Source organism: Lithobates pipiens, unplaced genomic scaffold (genome assembly GCF_037356315.1).
Source record: "Lithobates pipiens isolate NorthernLeopardFrog02 unplaced genomic scaffold, aLitPip1_a1.2 Scaffold_23, whole genome shotgun sequence".
Classification (NCBI taxonomy): domain Eukaryota; kingdom Metazoa; phylum Chordata; class Amphibia; order Anura; family Ranidae; genus Lithobates; species Lithobates pipiens.
In genome coordinates, this window is record NW_027507785.1 from 130,481,191 (window position 1) to 130,500,588 (window position 19,398).

General features: G+C 41.4%; 1 protein-coding gene across 2 annotated transcripts in view; it reads left to right on the top strand.

Moving 5' to 3' along the window:
• CSNK1E (casein kinase 1 epsilon) overlaps positions 1-19,398 on the top strand; it is an 89,402-nt gene that overhangs the window by 15,434 nt on the left and 54,570 nt on the right. For both annotated transcript variants that reach the window (XM_077452361.1, XM_077452362.1), the window contains exon 2: positions 15,356-15,439. In XM_077452361.1, the coding sequence (XP_077308487.1) occupies positions 15,364-15,439 (76 nt within the window). In that variant the 5' untranslated portion in view covers positions 15,356-15,363. The remainder of the gene's footprint in view (positions 1-15,355; positions 15,440-19,398) is intronic.

Sequence of the window (19,398 nt, forward strand, 5' to 3'; positions counted from 1 at the left end):
CGTTAGTGGCGGCTCCCGTATGCATGCACGAGAGTGACGTCATCGCTGCTCTGGCACTGTGAGTGGCTGGAGCAGCGATACCAGGAAGAAGATGGAGGCTTATATAGGACTATAGGGGACAGCGGTGTCATCGCTGGCTCCTGTGTCAGGTAAGTGACACATAATGGGTTACTATGCAATGCATAGTAGCCCATTATGCTTTACCTTTGCAGGGAGACAAAGACGGTGTGTGTATTTGTGTATATATGTGTGTGTATATATATATATATATATATATATATATATATATATATATAACAGTCAGTTTTCCTGCCTGGCCAGTCAAGAACAACAAGACTATCTACCTTGATCTGCCTTCTTGTTTCCAGAAGCATTATTGGTAAAAGGCTAACATGTATCCATATTTAATACTACAGAAGGTTGATGAGTTGGGGACTATCTTCAAAAGGTGTAAATATCTCTTGATTTCATGAGGTCCCAAGATCCCAGCTTAACTGCCCTGTCCTTTGCCGGTTTTGTATACACAAATTTGTGTATCTGCTGTGAGGGGTTGCAAGTCAGGCTTAAATTGGCTACCAAAGGTCTGAACTGGGCTACTAAATAGTAGATAAGATATGTGGGCCCCCCGTTCTGATTAAGCACCAGGGACTTGCTGTGTTCTTTTTGACATTATGTACATTTTAGATCCATCTGTTTTTATATTCACAGTTCTTGTAATAATTGAATCCCTTTTTAGTGCACCATGGTTTTTTATGTCTAAAGTGTGGTCACCCAGAAACGGACACGCTGTTGCTCAGGTATGCCTAATCCCTTGAACCTCCTTTTTAGAGAAAGGGAGCCTTGACTGCTGGAAGCATGGCATCAAAGTGGCTCCCTTTAGGATGGGCTACAAAGACCTGAGGTGACTGGGTGGAGCCTGAAATCTAGATAAAGTCTACGGTGAGACACATCCAACTGCTCTGAGGAGATTCAGCTGTTACAATAGTTGCACACCCCCCACCCTCCTTACTGCCCATTTTGATGTTTTGTTATTAGTAGTTTTGACCTTGCCAGCAATTGATGTTGCTTTATGGGCTATACCTTCAAGTTAAATTGAGGTCAGTCTAATTCCTGTTTAGCAATACTGGTCAGGACAGGCCTCTTAAGCCCCATACACACTATTAGAATTTCTGCAGATTTTTGTCTTTGAATTTACCAAAACCATATAAAATTAGGTCAAACCTTTTAAGAGTTTCAATTTGTATGCAATCAAGCAGGCCCTTGCACTACATGATTTTGGTAAATCTGAAGACCATAATCTGCAGAAAATCTGCAGGGGCCTTAGATTATGCAAGTTTGTTTTATGGGTGCTCACAGTATAACTGTGACTGGCATTGATTTGTACATTTTGGAAAGTTCAATAACGCTATGGGATAAAAATAATTGGTGTTGCTCTCTGAGTAGTAATTAAAATAACAGTGATGTATAGAAGGTGTTGTAAGAACCAAAATAAATAGAAAGTGGGCACGTATAAGATCAAGTCCTAAATTCTGTTCAAAAAATGGGGTAAACAACCAATAAACATGGATACATTCTGATATATAAAGTGCAAGTGATGAAAGCGACAGAGATGACATATAATATTCAAACTTAGTAGTAATAAAGTGCACTTAATTAAAAGTGTCCAAATATAAAACTCTTCAAATACATAGAAACATGCTCCAAAAGAATAGTGTCCATGTAGGCGAGTGAACTGAAGCTGAAGTGCTGCTCCAGTTGACATTCTGTGCAGAGAATGTGAATGGTGACTTGGTTGACTTCTTCAGTGCAATTACACCTTTGTGTAAATTGGCCCCTTACCTTACCACTGTAAGGTAACGGCGTGAAGAATTTAAATGGCAGCCAGCAAAATCCAGACTCCTGTGGTAGATAGCTGATCTCCTCTTTACAGCTCAGAAATGCATGAAAAAGGGGGAAGATTTCCAGAACCAGTAACGATTTATACAGGGGAAGAAAGAAGGAGGCCTGGATCGTGAGTTTTGGTATTCGCATTAAAAACATGCAAACAAACACAGCACCACTAGCGACGAGCTCTCAACCTGACAGCACTTCTAGTGCCTATCGGTTCCAACTCGTAGCGTCACCATCATGTGACTTCATCAGGGATTCTCACGTGACTGTGACCCTGGGCGTTGGAATCTTCTACAGCAAACACTTTCATGGCTTTTGGATGCCCGGCCCCCCTCTATGCTCTGTAGTCTGAGCCTTTGTATCTAGAGCCCGTACAGCCGATGCATGTCCATTTACTTTATATAGGCTGCTTGCAGAGTCAGTATAAAAGTATATCTAAAGTAGGGCAGTGAAGGTAAACCTTGGCACTCCAGATGTTTTTTATAACTACATTTCCCGTGATGCTCATGCACTCTGCAGTGTTACATAGTAAGGTTGAATAAAGACACCAGTCCATCCAGTTCAACCTGAGTGAGTGTCTACAATTGTCCCTATCCCTGTACATTGTACACTCACATTGGTCCCTACCCCCACGGAGCCCACAATCCAAGGTCCCCATTCTTATATTGGGGGCCAATTTTGGACAGAAGCCTATTAGCCTACCTGTATGTCTTTGGAGTGTAGGAGGAAACCGGAGTACCCGGAGAAAACCCACACAGGCACAGGGAGAACATACAAACTCCAGGCAGGTAGTGTCATGGTTGGGATTCGAACCAGGACCCTTTTTACGGCTAGGTGAGAGTGCTAACCACTACACCACTGTGCCGCCCTGTGTATTTGAGCATCATGGGAAATGTAGCTCCAAAGCATGCAGTGTGCCAAGGTTCACCATCACTGGAGTAGGGAGTCATTAAAACCCATAAGGTTTCTTTTTGTGTCCTTATAAGAGGATCTTGCTTCACCTTTCACTTCAAGTTGTCACTGCAAAAGGTGTCTCCATTGGAAGATTCCCCTCCATTCCCATTACAAATCTCTCTAAGGAGGGGCGAGACAAATAGCTCAAAAGTGTGTGTGTGTGTGTGTGGTGGTGGGGGGGGTGTTCTAACTCGCCACTCTTCTCTCAAATTTTAGCTTAAGATGCACTTTTATTTTTGCCATATAATCAGCTGGCATGAAACATAGAGCCACATTTATTTTTTATTTTTTCATAACACACAGTTTGTGTATGTTGGTGGTGCTCTGGACATTTTCTTAGTGCAAGAGAGCAGCATGGCCATGAAGATGTGGATTCATTTTGCTGTAGGTATACTATTGTTGGAAAGCTTGAATACATTTTGGATAAATCATTGAGTCATATGACAGCAGGTTACATCTTCCTCCAGTGTAAAGGGTTATCAATATCTGCTTACCACCAAAGCAACTCATCTTTTGTTAGTAAATGGAAATCTGCTTGCTTTGTTTGTAGTAAGGGTTAGCCCGGTAAATGCAGAGGTGCTTCCTGTTGCTCAATTTCTGTGCTTGTGTTCAGCAAAGCAGATGATGTGATGTTTGATAAGTAATTTATGTTGGCACTATAGCTATACATTGTGTTTAAAGCTAAAACATTATTTTTTCTGCCAGTAAATGCCTTCCTGTTTCTTGACTGGTCATTAGCCTAGGCTTATGACATCATACACAGCCATCAAAAGAAAAAAAAAAACAGGCAGTCTGCCAAGTATCGCAACATTCTTTAGCAGTGGAACGAAGTATAAACATTGTAAGGATTTGTCCTTTCCATGTGTAAATTGGGAAAGTTTTAACCACCTAAACACTAAACCTTTTTCTGACATTTGTTTCAAGTCAAAATCTTTTTTTTTTTGTTAGAAAATTACTTGGAAACTCCAAGCATTATATAGATTTTTTTTTTTTATTTTTTTTTTTTGTAGAGACCTTAGAGAATAAAGTGATGGTTGTTGCAATATTTTATGTCACTATATTTGCACAGCAGTCTTTCAAAGCAGTCTTTCAAATGCAATTTTTTGGGGGGAAAATACACTTTAATGAAAGAAAAAAACTAAACAGTAAAGTTAGTCCTATTTATTTACTTATTTTTTGTATAATGTGAAAGATTTTATGCCGCGCGAATCGTGATCTAAGATTATTCTAAGCAAAAAAAAAAATTATGATTCTCATTTTGGCCAGAATTATGCAGTTCTAGGGGAGTGAGTCATACAAGGGCCAATAAGAGAGCTACAGAGCTGGAGGTGTGCCTCTGTGTAAATTCAGGTAGTGAACAGGCAGCAGCTTCAGCTGCCCATAGTTAAAATGGCTGCAGCCAGACTTAGTGGAGGGAGATATCTGCAGCATATTAGGAACGTACAGAATCACAGTATATAAAAAATATGCAAATATGGTTGGAGGGAAGCTTCAGAATGGCAAAGATGTTCTATTACAAATTATGTGAGCAGACTGCAGTTCCTCTTTAATGATTCTAGCTGTGATTTTCGTAACCCAAGAGATGGTGCTACCAGTACACTGCATAATTATTCCTCCAAGGTTCACTACCATGTTCTACAATATGTGGCTTTGATGTTGAGATTTTTTTTATCTTGCATGGTTGGATAATTAGCATTAAACAGCCTGTATCTCTTTGATCAGGTCACTGTTGTACTTGAAATATCCTTGGTTGTATGACTTCCATATTCTCTAGACCAGTAGCATCTGATATATATTTCAACGGTGATATCCATATTCAGGAAGGGGCAACAGAATTTATTTTGTTCTCTACATAAAAACAGTTTCATAGCTGGTGAGCAGGGTTCCTTCTACCATTTTTTGGTTATTTTTTTTAAAATTTTATTTATTTAGAGATGTCTGAAAAGAACCATATAGCTTTTACACTTGATCTATTAATTTCATGCAACCAGTACAAGATGTACTGAACAGTATAAAGGGCTTATCTACTAGTCCACATAGATGCATTTTTTGTATGGCTTTTAAACTATAGCATAGGGTTCTATAATAAGGTATGTGTACTTAATGATTGATAAACATGTCTGGTGAATGTGGGAGGGCATCTAAAGTTGCTCATATTTTGAGTAGATTTCTCTTGAGAATGAGGCGATCTCTCTGTCCTCCATATTGAAGGGACCCACCATGGTTTTTCATTTGAATTGTTTGGACAGAAGAAGTCACATGGCTAACACCCTTCTCCCTTGTTCTCATTCAAGTTGCAAATGTATATGGAAAATTGAGAGGACAAAAAATGCAGCCCAGTTAGAAATAACTGTCGACAAGAAGAAAAGGGCCCGTGTTGCCATTTATGAGCTTTTGTTTCCTTAAACCTATTTGAAGCAGGTCAAATGCACCTGTCAATGAACTATGAATTTTCTCCATGATTGTCAAAATGATGCCCTTGACAGAAGCCCAAAGCCCTTCAATACTGGCCCAAAAATTATTTCATGTCTGACCAGCCAGAAGTGCACCCCCTTCTTTCCCTAGACTACATATGTAGCTGGTGGGAAAGCAGTGAGAAGTGATGGCTCTGAGTCTGCTGGCGCTGATTACATCACATTCAAGATGGCAGCACCAGCAGCAGGCTCTTTGCTTTTGAGTGTCTACACAAAGCTTTTACAGGTAAATAACATGCATAAAATATATTTGATGCTGATATCTGATTTTAACAAAAAACCTCCCATAAATCTGGAGACCAGATCTCTTTAAAGGTCACATCTACAAAAACTTTAAGGTCATCCTTGTTTGGTTTTGTACCTAGTGAGTCACTGGCCTGGCCTGGAACAATAAGTGAATCCTGCCCGAGGGCCCCGAGCCACTAGAGGCCCCCATCAGGGTTGCCAGCCTCAGTAAAACCAGGGACAGTATGTAAAAATCGGTGTTTGTTTTTTTTTTTGTTTTTTTTTACATCTGTCTCAGAACTGTCCCTTACCGACATCCTTTTGGTCTAAAAATCCTGAGATTATAGCTGCCCCACCTCTCCAGTACCTTCTCAGCCAATAGAAAAATGTCTGTGTATACTGTGTGTGTGAGTGTGTATACTGTGTGTGTGAGTGTGTATACTGTGTGGCCCCATAATCTCCTATTGCCCGGGGGCCCCATGAGCTGTCCTGTGCCCCGGGTACTGATCTCGGCTTGCAGTGTGACCCAACAAACTGATATTCTTTAAGGTGAACATGTATTTTGTTCATATATGAAAAAAAAGGAACGTGCTGACTTGCAAGAGGAGCCAAAAAGAGTCTGTTGTCTCCTGTAATCCTTGCAGCCCCATTTTTTTCCCCAGTACTTTGTATACAGATCTTTTAGAAAATGTTGCATTTTAGTGCAAGAAAAGCAATTTCAAAACATCTGGTGCGAATAAGAAAGGACGTGTGTTTTCAGTCCACTGGTGCTTCTTTAGGGCCTTTTTTTAATTTATTTTTTATTTTAACATTTTGTGGTTGCAAGCACATGTGGGGGACTTTCTGTTTTACTAGGGAGAATTGCTCATTGGTGGTTTAGAACTCCTCCCAAGAAGATTTAATCAGTATACACAAGTTGAAGGGAGAAGGGCTTGTTTGTACAGCTCTGTTTACAAGAACTGCTGTAAAAGTACTTCACTTAATTCTTGGAGATGCGAGGGCCTCGGAACAAAGCTGTTTACATATTTTGTCAGTGCTAAGAAGCCTAACAGTTGTATAACCCTTTCATGACTAAGCCTATTTTTGGAATTTGGTGTTTACAAGTTAAAATCCATATTTTTTGCTAGGAAATTACTTGGAACCCCCAAACATTATATATATTTTTTTAGCAGAGGCTCTAGAGAATAAAACGGTGATTGTTGCAATATTTTATGTCACACGGTATTTGCGCAGTGGTGTTTTAAACGCAACTTTTTGGGAAAAGGGACACTTTCATGAATAAAAAAAAAACAAAACAGTAAAATTAGCCCAATTTTTTTGCGAAATGTGAAAGATAATGTTACGCCGAGTAAATAGATACCAAACATGTCACACTTTATAATTGCGCGCACTTGTAGATTGACGACAAAGTACGGTACCTAAAAATCTCAATAGGCGACGCTTTAAAAAAATTTTACGGTTACCAGGTTAGCGTTACAGAGGAGGTCTACTGCTAGAATTATTGCTCTCGCTCTGACGATCGCGGCGATACCTCACATGTGTGACTTGAACACCGTTTACGTACGCGGGCGCGACTTCCGTATGCGTTTTCTTTGCTTCGCGAGCTCGCGGGGACGGCGGGTGCTTTGAAAATTTTTTTTTTATTTTTTTATTTATTTTATTTATTTTTAAATGACTAAATTGTTTAAAAAAAAAAAAAAAAAATTTGATCACTTTTATTGCTGTCACAAGGAATGTAAACATCCCTTGTGACAGTAATAGGTGGTGACAGGTACTCTTTATGGAGGGATCGGGGGTCTAAAAGACCCCCCACCCCTCCTTTACACTTCAATGTATTCAGATCGCCGAAAACGGCGATTCTGAATACCGGATATTTTTTTAAAACCGGCGCCATTGGCAGCCGAGTAAACGGGAAGTGACGTCATGACGTCGCTTCCGTGTTTACGATGAGGAGACTGGAACGAAGCCGATTACGGCTTCGTTCCAGTTCCTCCCCAGCAGCCAGAGCCGACGGATGTTTAATCGGTGCTCCCGATCGAGCGGGAGCACCGGTAACAGCGGCGAGAGGCGGCGGGAGGGGGGGACGTCCCCTCCCGCTCCTCCGGCATAACAGCCGAGCGGCTTTTAGCCGCATCGGTTGTTATGCCTGGATAGCCAATCGCCTGCTGTAAAAAAACGGTACCGGGATGATGCCTGCAGGTGCGGGCATCATCCCGGTATAACCCCCGGAAGCCGAGTACGCAGATGTGCGTACGCTCGGCGGGAAAGGGATAAAGACACTCTCTTTTACTTCAGAGTAGTTCACTCTTTCGGTCAAACTTTGGCTTAGAAAGTGGTCAGGCTAAGAAAATGGCCCAAGGGTAAATATGGTCACTGACAATTGCCTCTAATATTTTCTTTAATATGCATATATGTATTAGAAACCAGAACATTCGTTTTTACAACCTAATATTATAGTCATTTATTTCAAAATGAATCTAGTTGTTCCAGGCTTATTGGCCAGTGGCTCTAGGTGCACAGTTGGCCCAAGGCTTACCAGGTAAGTTCACCTGTTTTCACAAAAAATAAAATGGTGAACTAACGTCCAATACCATGGTCGCCCCTCTAGACCCTGTTGCACATGGCAGCTTGTGATGCCAACGGCCTGTACACGGCAATCAACAACCCCAGGGTGATTATCTTTCTTAATGCTCACAGTGACAATCGCTCATTAGTGAACACAGCTACTTGACCATGATGGCCGATGAGGAATGCTTCACATTTCATGAGCAAGTTTGATGAATATTCATTTGGGGCTGTATTTTATGGTGTATGGACCGATACACACTGGCAGCGTGGGACATCGCAGATGTCTCATGCCTGCAGTCATCTGATGTCAGCGTGAGAGGTTCCTCAAACTTGAACATTTTTTAAGATTGCTATGGTTTACTTTTGAGTTAATACATACACTATAAGCCAACTCAGTGGCTGTGCTACCTGCTCCTGTCTCCGTAGGCATATACAGGAATGCATGAACTACTTGGCTGGGTGTGTTTATGGCCAAAACTGCTGATGGGAATCTCTGTCCTGACCTCAACCTGATAGCACACCTTTGGGATGAATTAGAGTGGAGACTGCGAGCCAGGCTTTCTCGTCCAACATCAGGGCCTGACCTCACAAATGCGCTTCTGGAAGAATGGTCAAACATTCTCATAGACACACTTCTAAACCTTGTAGACAGCCTTCCCAGAAGAGTTGAACCTGTTTATAACTGTAAAGAGTGGGCCAACTCAATATTGAACCCTATGGACTAAGCCCTTGTACACATGGTCGGAGATTCCGACGGAATGTGTCAGATCGGACCGTTTTGTCGGATATTCCGACTGTGTGTGGTTTCCATCAGACTGTTTTCGTCGGAGTATCCGACGGACCAAGTTTTCCAACAAAATGCGCCGATCGGACTTACTCCGATCATGTGTAGAGAATTCCGATCGGACAAAGTGCCACGCATGCTCAGATCAAATTCCTACACCAAAGCTATTGGCTACTAGCGTGAATGTAGTCCCGTCGTAACGAAATAACGTCATCACGTCGGATTTTCCGACAACTTTGTCCGACCGTGTGTATGCAACAGTTTCGCAGATTTGGTTGTCGGAAACTCTGACCGTGTGTACAAGGGCTAAGACTTGGGATAACATTAAAGTTCATGTTTGTAAAGGTAGGTGCCCCAATACTTTTGGCCATAGTTGGGCTGTTTTTGAGATGAGGTGACAAATGTTCAAATAATATTCAGTGAACACAAATGTTGATGCAGCATTTAAAGTACAAAAACTACTACAACCTACATCCTGGAACATATTGGTCAAGATTATTTATCAATTTGCTGGAAAATCATTACTGAAAGCAATTGGTTTCAGGGCATTTTATCAGTACAAATGATTGCTTGACAAACATCAGTTATTCAAAGTATCGGTTTGTCTCACTTTAGTATGGTTGGAATAGCATTGGCAGTTTACCATGGTCAGTGTTTTATTAGCTTTTGTTCACATTTAGCAAGTTTTGCATTCCTATACAACTCTATAGGACATCCAAAAGGAAGTCTGCTGCAGGCCTCTTACACCCGTCAATGAATTCTGAATGTTCTCAGGAGTGTCTGGCACATGTCAAACTGATGCCATTGAATCATGCCAAATGCCAGTTGATGCAGGCCTTACAGGAAACCTGTCATAAGCAAAATGTGTGTGCCAAATACTTGGCCTTGTTGATCCTCCTATTTATGGCTAGTTTCTGAAATGGGCTGTTTTGAAAATACGATTCTCAACAGTATCTAATAAAGGGTCAAAGTACTTGCCTGAATTGATTTTGCTGATATGTCATCTTCTACCATTTAATACCCTGTTTCCTCGAAAATAAGACCTAGCGTGATTGTCTGTGATGGCTGCAATATAAGCCCTACCCCCTAAATAAGCCCTAGTTAAAGTCCTTGTAGGTCTTATTTTCAGGGTAGGGCTTATTTGGAGGGTAGGGTTTATATTGCAGCCAACACAGACAATCACGCTAATCTTATTTTCAGGGAAACTGGGTATGTAGTGTGCAATTTGAAGGCCTGATGCACATTGGGTGCTTAGCCTCGATGTGGGAGTCCCTGGAGTTTAGGTGCAGGTGGAAGAGACAGGCTCACCTTCCAACCCTTCTAACAGAAGCCTGTAAAACGGAGAGCTGCTGGAAAAGTGCTGTCAACGTTTAGGACAGTATGTGCCCTGGGGCAAAAGCTATGAAAGAAGACTGTTTGTTTGCTTTCCGGGCATTCATCTCTGGGCACATACTGCCCTAAACAATAGTAGCACTCAGTCCGCTGTCCAACCCCAGCAGCTGTTGAGCTCTCATAGAGTTTTACAAGCTGTTGGCAGAGGGGCTGGATGGTGTTCCCGTGCCTTCCGCCTACACCTAAACACTGTTCTCATGTGCCAGGGCTAAAGGCCGATTGTGCATGAGGCCTAAGACTACTTTAATAAAATGTCATAACCATAATTTTGCAATGGCAAACCACAACTCTCCCCTTGTGTTTGACCCACTGTTTCAAAACCTCCATGTTGCCTTTTGTAAAGGTAACCACATCACAGGTCTTCTGAGAGACTTGACTTTAAACCGTGTGAAAGCTGAACACACTGACTGCATCCAAACGTTCGGTGCAATTTGAAAATATATTCTTTGGTGAACAGCAGTTAATTAGCTCCTTTGCTTCCTAGATAACAAGTCAGTGAAATTTTGGATGTTTTAGTTTGCTGAGCTGCAGAATGTTTGCGTGTTTCTAGGAAACATTCTATGTTGTGGTTTCATAGGAGAGTAAGCAGATGTGTGTATACGTGTATACATTATACCCCTTGACCTGTCCTGCAAGTTATCTAAACAATGGCTTTTTTCTTTACTGGGTGCCCTGCAGAGTTGAATGCTTTAAGGGTTTATCTAAAGTCAAATTTTTCCTGTTGGGGAAATTTCTTTTCACTTAAAGTGGAAATGCACTCTCTCTGTCAACATTGGCTATTGTTAATCCTTCTGCTGCTGGCATTCATAAATATGAACGTGTATCATAATTGTTTTAAAAAAAACTTTTTTTTACACTTGTTACTTCCTGGATTCTTCCCCTAGGCAAATGATATCATACATTCCAGGAAGGGAGGAGGGATTTTCTCAGCTAAGCACACCCTTTTGCCTGCATCCCTGAGCTAAGGGCAGATGAATTCTAGGAAGAAAATGCCACATGATTAATTTACCCTTACTCATGATTGCCACGGCCAGAAATGCTGGGGGGGGGGGGGGGTATTCAGACGTTATTTATTAGCATAATAAAGCATGGAGACATGGGTGGATGGGAGAGTTTCTTTGAATATTAAAAATATTTTTTTTTGGTTTGTGGGGGTTTAGATGCAGTGCAGTTCCACTTTAAGTACAGTAGACTCCACAGGAAATTCGAGAAATCACAAAAAATTGCCCTCTTGGGGTTTGTTTATGCCATTTGGTTGTGGTCCTGTATATTACCTGCGTTGGTGCGCTGTAATGGTGTGCCAATGCCATCAGAGAATACCATTTCCATGAAGGGGTGTACTTGGTCAGCAACAATGTTTAGGTAGTTGGTGTGTGTAGTAACATCCACAGGACAGGACCAACGGTTTCCCAGCAGAATATTGCCCAAAACATCACACTGTCTGCACCAGCTTAACTTCTTCTCATGCAACACACCGGCCCCTGGCCATACACATGATGTAATAGAAAACATTATTCATTAGACTAGGCCACCTACTTTCATTGCTCCATGGTCCAGTTCTGATTCTCACATGCCCATTGTAGGCGCTTTTGGCTTTGGACACAGGTCAGCATGGGCACTCTGACCTGCCTACGGTTTTACAGCCCTATGTGCAGCAAACTGCAATGCCCCATTTTTACCACTTAATACATTCTACTGACTTCCAGATACCATTGTAACAAGATGCATCAATGTTTTTCACGTAACCCGTCAGTGACCATAAAATTATGGCTGATGATTGTATATTTCCAAACACGTGATCTGTAAAAATGTGTTGAGGATTCCCTCAATTTCCGTATGTTTTAATGCAATTTCCAGAGGTTGCAGCTCAGTTTAATTAGCTAATTTTGCATCTCCAAACACAACTGTGCAAATGCGCATCCACCAACACTAACTAGCTCAGGTGAAAGCTAATTTCCCTGCTAGCAGTTTTTTTGAGAGGCTGAATTAAACCGATGCAAACACAAGGATATACAAACTCCATACAGACGGTATCTTTCGAAATTGATTCCAGTATTTCAGGTTACTAATGTTGCCAAGCCACGGAGCACATGATACTTTTGCTCCACTGCACTTAACCGCTTCAGCCCCTGAAGATTTTACCCCCTTCTTGACCAGAGCACTTTTTGCAATTTGGCACTGCTTTGCTTTAACGGACAATTGCATGGCCGTGCGACGTTGCACCCAAGCAAAATTTGTCTTTTTTTTTTTTTTTTTCCCCAAATAGAGCTTTCTTTTGATGGTATTTGATCACCTCTGCATTTATTTATTTTTATTTATTTTTTTGGGCTATAAACAAAAAAGAGCCACAATTTTGAAAAGCAATATTTTTTACTTTTTGCTATAATAAATATCCCCCCAAAATATATAAAAATAACTATTTTTTTCCTACGTTTAGGCCGATATGTATTCTTCTACATATTTTTGGTAAAAAAAAAATTGCTATAAGCCTATATTGATTGGTTTGTGCAAAAGTTATAGCATCTACAAAATAGGGGATAGTTCTATGGCGTTATTATTATTTTATTAGTAATGACGGTGATCTGCAAATTTTTTGTGTGTGTTTATTTATTTATATATATATATATATATATATATATATATATATATATATATATATATATATATATATATATATATATATTGTAAGGGATCTTCCCGGGGTAGGGTGTGTTTGGACACAGTTCACAGCAGACTTGGAATTTATAAAGCAGATCTTGGCGTTTATTCGTGGTACAAACAGTCCAACAAACAAAGTATACAGCAACACCGTGCTTCTTGTATATAACAGGAACAAAATAATAACAAAAACAAACAACCTAGCCCGGCTGGGCGCTTACTAACAGGTTCTTCTCACCTATCTGACACTTATAAACACAGCGTCTTTCGCCTGGATATCGCAGGGTGGATTTTAGCTCCAGCAGTGGCTGTGCTTGCAGCTTCCTCCAACACACAGACTGTTCATTTCCCTGGCTGAGAGCGAACACCTGCAGGCCCAGCAGAGCCTTTACCTTCCCAGGCTAATTAGGATCAAAGCTCACCTGATCCAAAACCCAGAACTGGATCGGGGGGTGTGGAATGACAGGTCCCTCTACCAAACCTACCTGCCATTCCATATAAACCCAGGCCCGGCAAAATTAAATAACAACTCAGCAGCATATCGCTGCTGAGAAACTGATCCATCCTGGATTTACCATCTCACACTGTGTAGCAACCTAGGTGAGATGTACACCCCCTCAACCACTTCTCCAGTGACCTGTCTACAATATATATATATATATATATATATATATATATATATATATATATATATATATATATATATATATATATCATTTTTTTTTTTTTTTTTTTTTTTTTTTTTTATATATCATGACTGCGACATTATGGCGGATACTTTTGACACCATTTTGGGACTATTGTCATTTATACAGTGATCAGTGCTATAAAAAATGACACTGGCAGGTAAAGGGTTAAACGCTAGGGGGCGATCAAGGGGTTAAGTGTGTCCTAGGGAGTGATTCTAACTGTTGGGAGGATGGGCTTCCACTCACATGACAGCGATCACTGCTCCCAATGTGGAGTCACTAGGCAGAATGGGGAAATGCCTTGTTTACATCTGCCCATTCTGCGGCTCCGTAACATGATCGCCGGGACACCGACGGACATCGAGTCCGTGGGTCCCGAGGGCACGGTCACTGCTAGCCCTGCCAATTAAAAGGGACATGCAGGTATACCCTTTTGTCCACCGCTGCCATTGTGCCGACGTATATCGGTGTGCGGTGGTCGGCAAGGGGTTAATAATGTTCCTGCACTGCAAAAATAACTATATTATGGGTGTTGGATCATAACCTCCATATGCAAACCTCAGGGAGCAGACATTCCTGTCCTGTGGCTCCCAATGACCCACAAGCCTCACCCAAATGCAGGGTGCGGAAATCCTAGGTTACCAACCTTAGCACAAGTGGTGTGACAATCTGTTTTTAGTTATTTTATTTTCAAAGCTGCAATAGTACGTTTTCATTTTCTGTTTGAGTTCCGTTTGAAAACCTACATTAAGTTCAATTATTTTAACTGGGTACTTCAATGAGAAGTGGCACTTGTGCTGGTGGCTGCTCTTCAGTCTTCTGCCCCCCCCCCCCCCCCAATACCTCTGCAGCGGTAATCTCCTGATGCCGCTGGAGTGAACACAGTTCCTGGTCCTGTCAGGCATTTTTAAGAGTGTCGACTATGATGCCCTTTTTGCCCCTTCTCTTTCATTCATAGAAGCTGTACTTTGGCTTCCAGCAATGAAAAGTACTCTGTGAATGGAGGGCAGGCGCCTCTTGCATTCATAGAGCCCTTTGTATTAATAGAAGCTAAAGTACAACTTCCAAGAATGGAGGAGGGGGTAGAAAGGGCAGGCATAGTCGGCATTCTTGACAAGTGCCTATGACAGGTCTAGCGGATGTATTAAGCCTGAAGTTTTCAACTAAGAGCAGCCTACAGCACAAGGGACACTTCTCATTGAGTGTAAGTACCATCCCTGGTGCCGATTAAATACACCAGCTTTAATACTGTAATCAATTTTTATTAACTATTTAATCATACCAGTCAAAATGGGATCTTTTCTAAAATTTACATAGTGAAGTGTGTTCATTTTTACATGGTTGCATATCTCTGCAAATGCCTCCCTCCCCTGTTCAACTGAAGGACATCCGCAAACTGTCAGACGGGCAAAGTTTTTCTTTCCTCTGAGATTCCTGGACGGAATGTTCCCCTGCTTTGGCGTGCTGGGTGCTGACCGCATTCTTGGCGCTGTGTTGCTTGTCAGCCAGAGAACAAGTGTCTAATTTCATTTTTTTTTCTCTAGCCGTTTGTTGTACAGGTGTTTTTATGGACATTGATGCTTCCTTTTTAACCTTTTTTTTCCTTTCTTTGTGTCCCATTTTTGGTCCATAAAGCCATTACAGTATACATTTCTGCTTTGGAAGTTTAGCATCTACAGGCAAAGCAATAACCTTAATTTTTCTATTTTATTCCTGTGTAGGTTAAGAGATGGAGCTCAGAGTGGGAAATAAGTACAGGTTGGGCAGGAAGATTGGAAGTGGCTCCTTTGGAGACATCTATTTAGGTAAGCTGGAATTTTCTCTAAGATTATAATGAATGTGACAAGACTGGCACATCGGACTTGGAGCGTTTTGCATTGTACGTTGATTGTGGCTAATTTCTGAGCATCTTCACCAAAAAATCTGCCTTCAGTATGTTTATAGAGGTAAAGGATAATTCATGGCAGTCTTTGCTGCATGGTATATTAAAACACAGGTTTCTCCTGTATGTTATTTGGTTAGAGCGGTATTAAACCCAAAACCAACAATGTAAAATATTGTAGTTTACCAATCATTAGAGGTGGTGGCTGGCTTGGTTTTATTTTTTTGGCCTTTTTCCTTTGTTTTAATTTGGTGATCTGGCCAGGAATACCCCACACTCTGGATGAAGGAGCACAGGGGCCACCGTTGGACAGCAGCATTGTCAATCTGGGGGGGAGGTATGTAAACGTTTTACATACAAAAAAAAGCTGATCATTGTAAGCACCCTATTCTGTAGTAAATTGTTTTTCATCTGTGTAACTGATACATTCTGCTGGAAAGCTTTATTTTGGGGAAAGGGCACTTACAGACCAAATGAAAACACAAGAAAGAGAGTCTAAAAAATAAAATGAATGCAGCCATCACAGCTAAGAAATGGTAAGCTGCAATATAATGAATGTTTGTTTTCTTTTGGGTTTAATACCGCTTTAAGATTCCACTTCTTTTTGGTGATCTCTTCCTAAAGATTTATAGAGAATGTAACAATAACAGTCTAGATATAGGAGCCTGTACCTATGTTTTGGGCTCCATGCACAGAGGGCCATATAGGTGCAGTACATTCTTCGCAGCATTTTAATGTATTCAGGGGTGAATGCATTCAGGCTTTTGTTCCTGAACACATAGAGCCCCAAGCATAGGTACCACTCATTGATTTTCAGGCCTGTCCAGTCGTGGCTGCAGGCAATGAGGCTGGGCACTGCACATGTCCTTTCCATGCACACTAAGACATAGCAAGGGATGCACTGCACCTACATAGGGCTCATGTACAAGAGCCCCAAAGCAGCTTAAAAGTGATTGTAAAGTCTAATTTGTTATTTATGTTTAAAAAACAAAAAACTAAAATGTTCTATTTACCTGCTTTGTATAGTGGTTTTGCACAGAGCAGCCCAGATCCTCCTCTCCTCGTGTCCCTCTTGGGTACTCCTGGCCCCTCCCTCCTGTTGCGTGCCCCCATAGAAACAGAAAGCAGCTTGCTATGGGGGCAGCCGAGCCACTGCTCCGTGTGTCCATTTAGACATGGGGCTGTGTTTCGACCCCCCCACCCCCCCTTCCCCCGTCTCTCTCTCGCGATTGGCTGACTTTGACAGAAATGTGAGCCAATCAGGAGGGAGAGTCCCAGGCGGCTAAGGCACTTGTGCACATCGTTGGACAGAGATGGGTTCAGGTAAGTACCGTGTTAGGGAGGAGGCTGCTGCATGCAGAATGTTTTTTATCTTAATACATAGAATGAATTAAGATAAACCTTCTTCCTTTACAACCACTCTAAATCTGTGTATCATGAGGATGACTATGCTGACATGATCCAGAGCCATGCAGGATTCTCCAATATAGAATGTGCAGACTTGAAATACATCAGACAGGAGTTCTGTTATGAACAGCGCAGATTGTGAATGGCTCCCATGTGATTACAAATTTTCGCACCTGGAGATGGTCTAAGATGAGGTAGAAATCTGCATAGTTTTTATACAGCACAGGCACTGGGACACATATCGTTATATAACAGATAGGATGGTACAAATATAATATCGCGATTTCTGACAACAAAATCCTTTGTCGGAAATGTCCGATGGAGCTTACACAATTTCCAACAAAAAGCTCCCATCTAACATTTTCCATCGGAAAATCTGACCGTGTATGCGGCATTACAGCGTATTGGAGCACGATACATTGCACAAAAAAGTCCTCCTTTTTTGCAACACATTGGTGTGAACTGCAGCCATAGGACCTAAGGTATATTGCCTTGTTCTTGCATTGGGCAGCTGGGGTAAGCAAGCCCTTGTGTGTATTGGTTTTTGTATGATCTGTAGGAAAGAATTTGGGAGCTAAAAAAAAATCTGACCGAGGGCATTGAATTGTGAGGGAATTATCACCACTTTTTCCGTTTTGTGTAATAGGTATTTTAAAGCGAATGTTCAGACTGTAGGAAGGGGGGTGTCGAGTGGGATCTGTAACATACTGACCCATTTTCTATGCTTGGATGCTTTCCTGGCTCAGACATCCAGAGTTAGTGTTTCTATTTTGGGTGCCCTTGGGTAGAAAATCTGACTGCCTTCCATTCCTGGGTCCTGGAGGTCTCCTGTGTCTAAAGGCTCTGCCCTGTGCTACCCCCTCCTCAGGATATTTATGGTGGCTATGGAAGTTCCATGGGATTATACTCTGTGCAGACATTGGACTTAAAGTATTGGCTCTTCGACAGGGACAAGAAACGTAAAGACGGCTCAGACCTGACATAATCAGGTGCTTAGCTCATCCAGGCCTACATAAGTGTGTATCCTGAAAAGCTCAGTACAAATAGTTCAATTGAACGGGTGAACTCTGTGACCCACCCAGGCTACCCCTTTTCTTACTTCTTTGTAGGAACCCTAATAGCCTAGTTAAGCTGTTAAATGTTTGTCTGCCTTGGATTTTGTGGGTGCATTTTGTTGAAACAAAAAGTGATATAGGAACGTTATTATTATAGGGTAGCATGTTAAGTGCATGCATGAGAAATAAAATGGTAATTTTTTTTCAGAAGCAAACAGCATTGACAGGGCTGTTGCTAGGATTGTGAAGGACCCAGGGCACATTGGAGCACTATGGGGTAAAGAATGGTGCAGTGTCTTGCAGCAAACCATGAATGTAGCTTTGGAAGTGGGATTAAAAATGTATCTAAATCCAAAATTGAAAATGTCATGTATTACAGTTTACTAGCACTTGGTGTGGTGGATGCATTTGTCTTTTTTTTTTTTTTTTTTTTTTTTTTTTTTTTTTTTCAGTAGTTGTATTTTCACCTGGTGATCCTGCAGATAACACTCTTCCTTTCCCTGTCACTCCTTCACTGTATCAATGGATGGAACCTTGGCTGTCACCCTAGGCTGCTTTCCTAAAATGGCCTAAAAACCTGTATGTATCACCATCTTCATTACATGGAGAGCAAGGCAATTAATAGATTAAAGGATATAGATATTCTTCTGTGCAGCTCATGGGAAGTGACAAGCACACTGCATTTTAGCCAGGATCAACAGGTCATCTCTGTATTTGCTGAAAATAATTTTATCTTGAGGTAAAAGAAAAATTAAGAAAGCAAACATGTCTAAGGACTGTAAGTTGTAGTAATATTGCAGTTTTTGTTTTGGGGTTAGGTGACATTTAAATAGAACATGAGCCTTGATTTATAGATTAAACACATGCCTCAGTTGTCCTACCGTCCAAAATATTTTTAAGGTGTATGTAGCCAAAACTTTTTGTAATCGTGCATTAGGTGACACAGGATGAGTATTCAGGTATGTAGGGTTATGTTGCTGCTTTTGGGAGTTTGGACACTGTCAAACCAAGCTGTAAAGACCGCTCAGTAGAACCCCTACAATTCTCAGCCTGCCTCAGTTTTTTTGCTGGTGTCCTCCGAAGACTTTGTTCAGCAATAGCATGTGAAGGATACAAAAATAAAATTCTCTCCTGGTGGACCCTTCTGTGCTCCAACAGCTGAGCGTTTCTGTGGGCCTGCTCTATTGTGTTGACAGGCTGTGGAATAATTTCAGCCAAATATCCAGAATTAGCCTCCTTTCAGTTCACATCTGCCAGACACTTTGGCTCAAATATTCATAATAAGCTTCCTTCAGTACACATGTGGGGGAATGTGTGCCTTAGTGGCTACCTAGAAAATGTATACCCTGCAAACTTTCTTAGGCATGCCCAGATTGCATCCAGAAGTTTTGCAGAGGCAAATGAAGTTCCTGGCAAATAA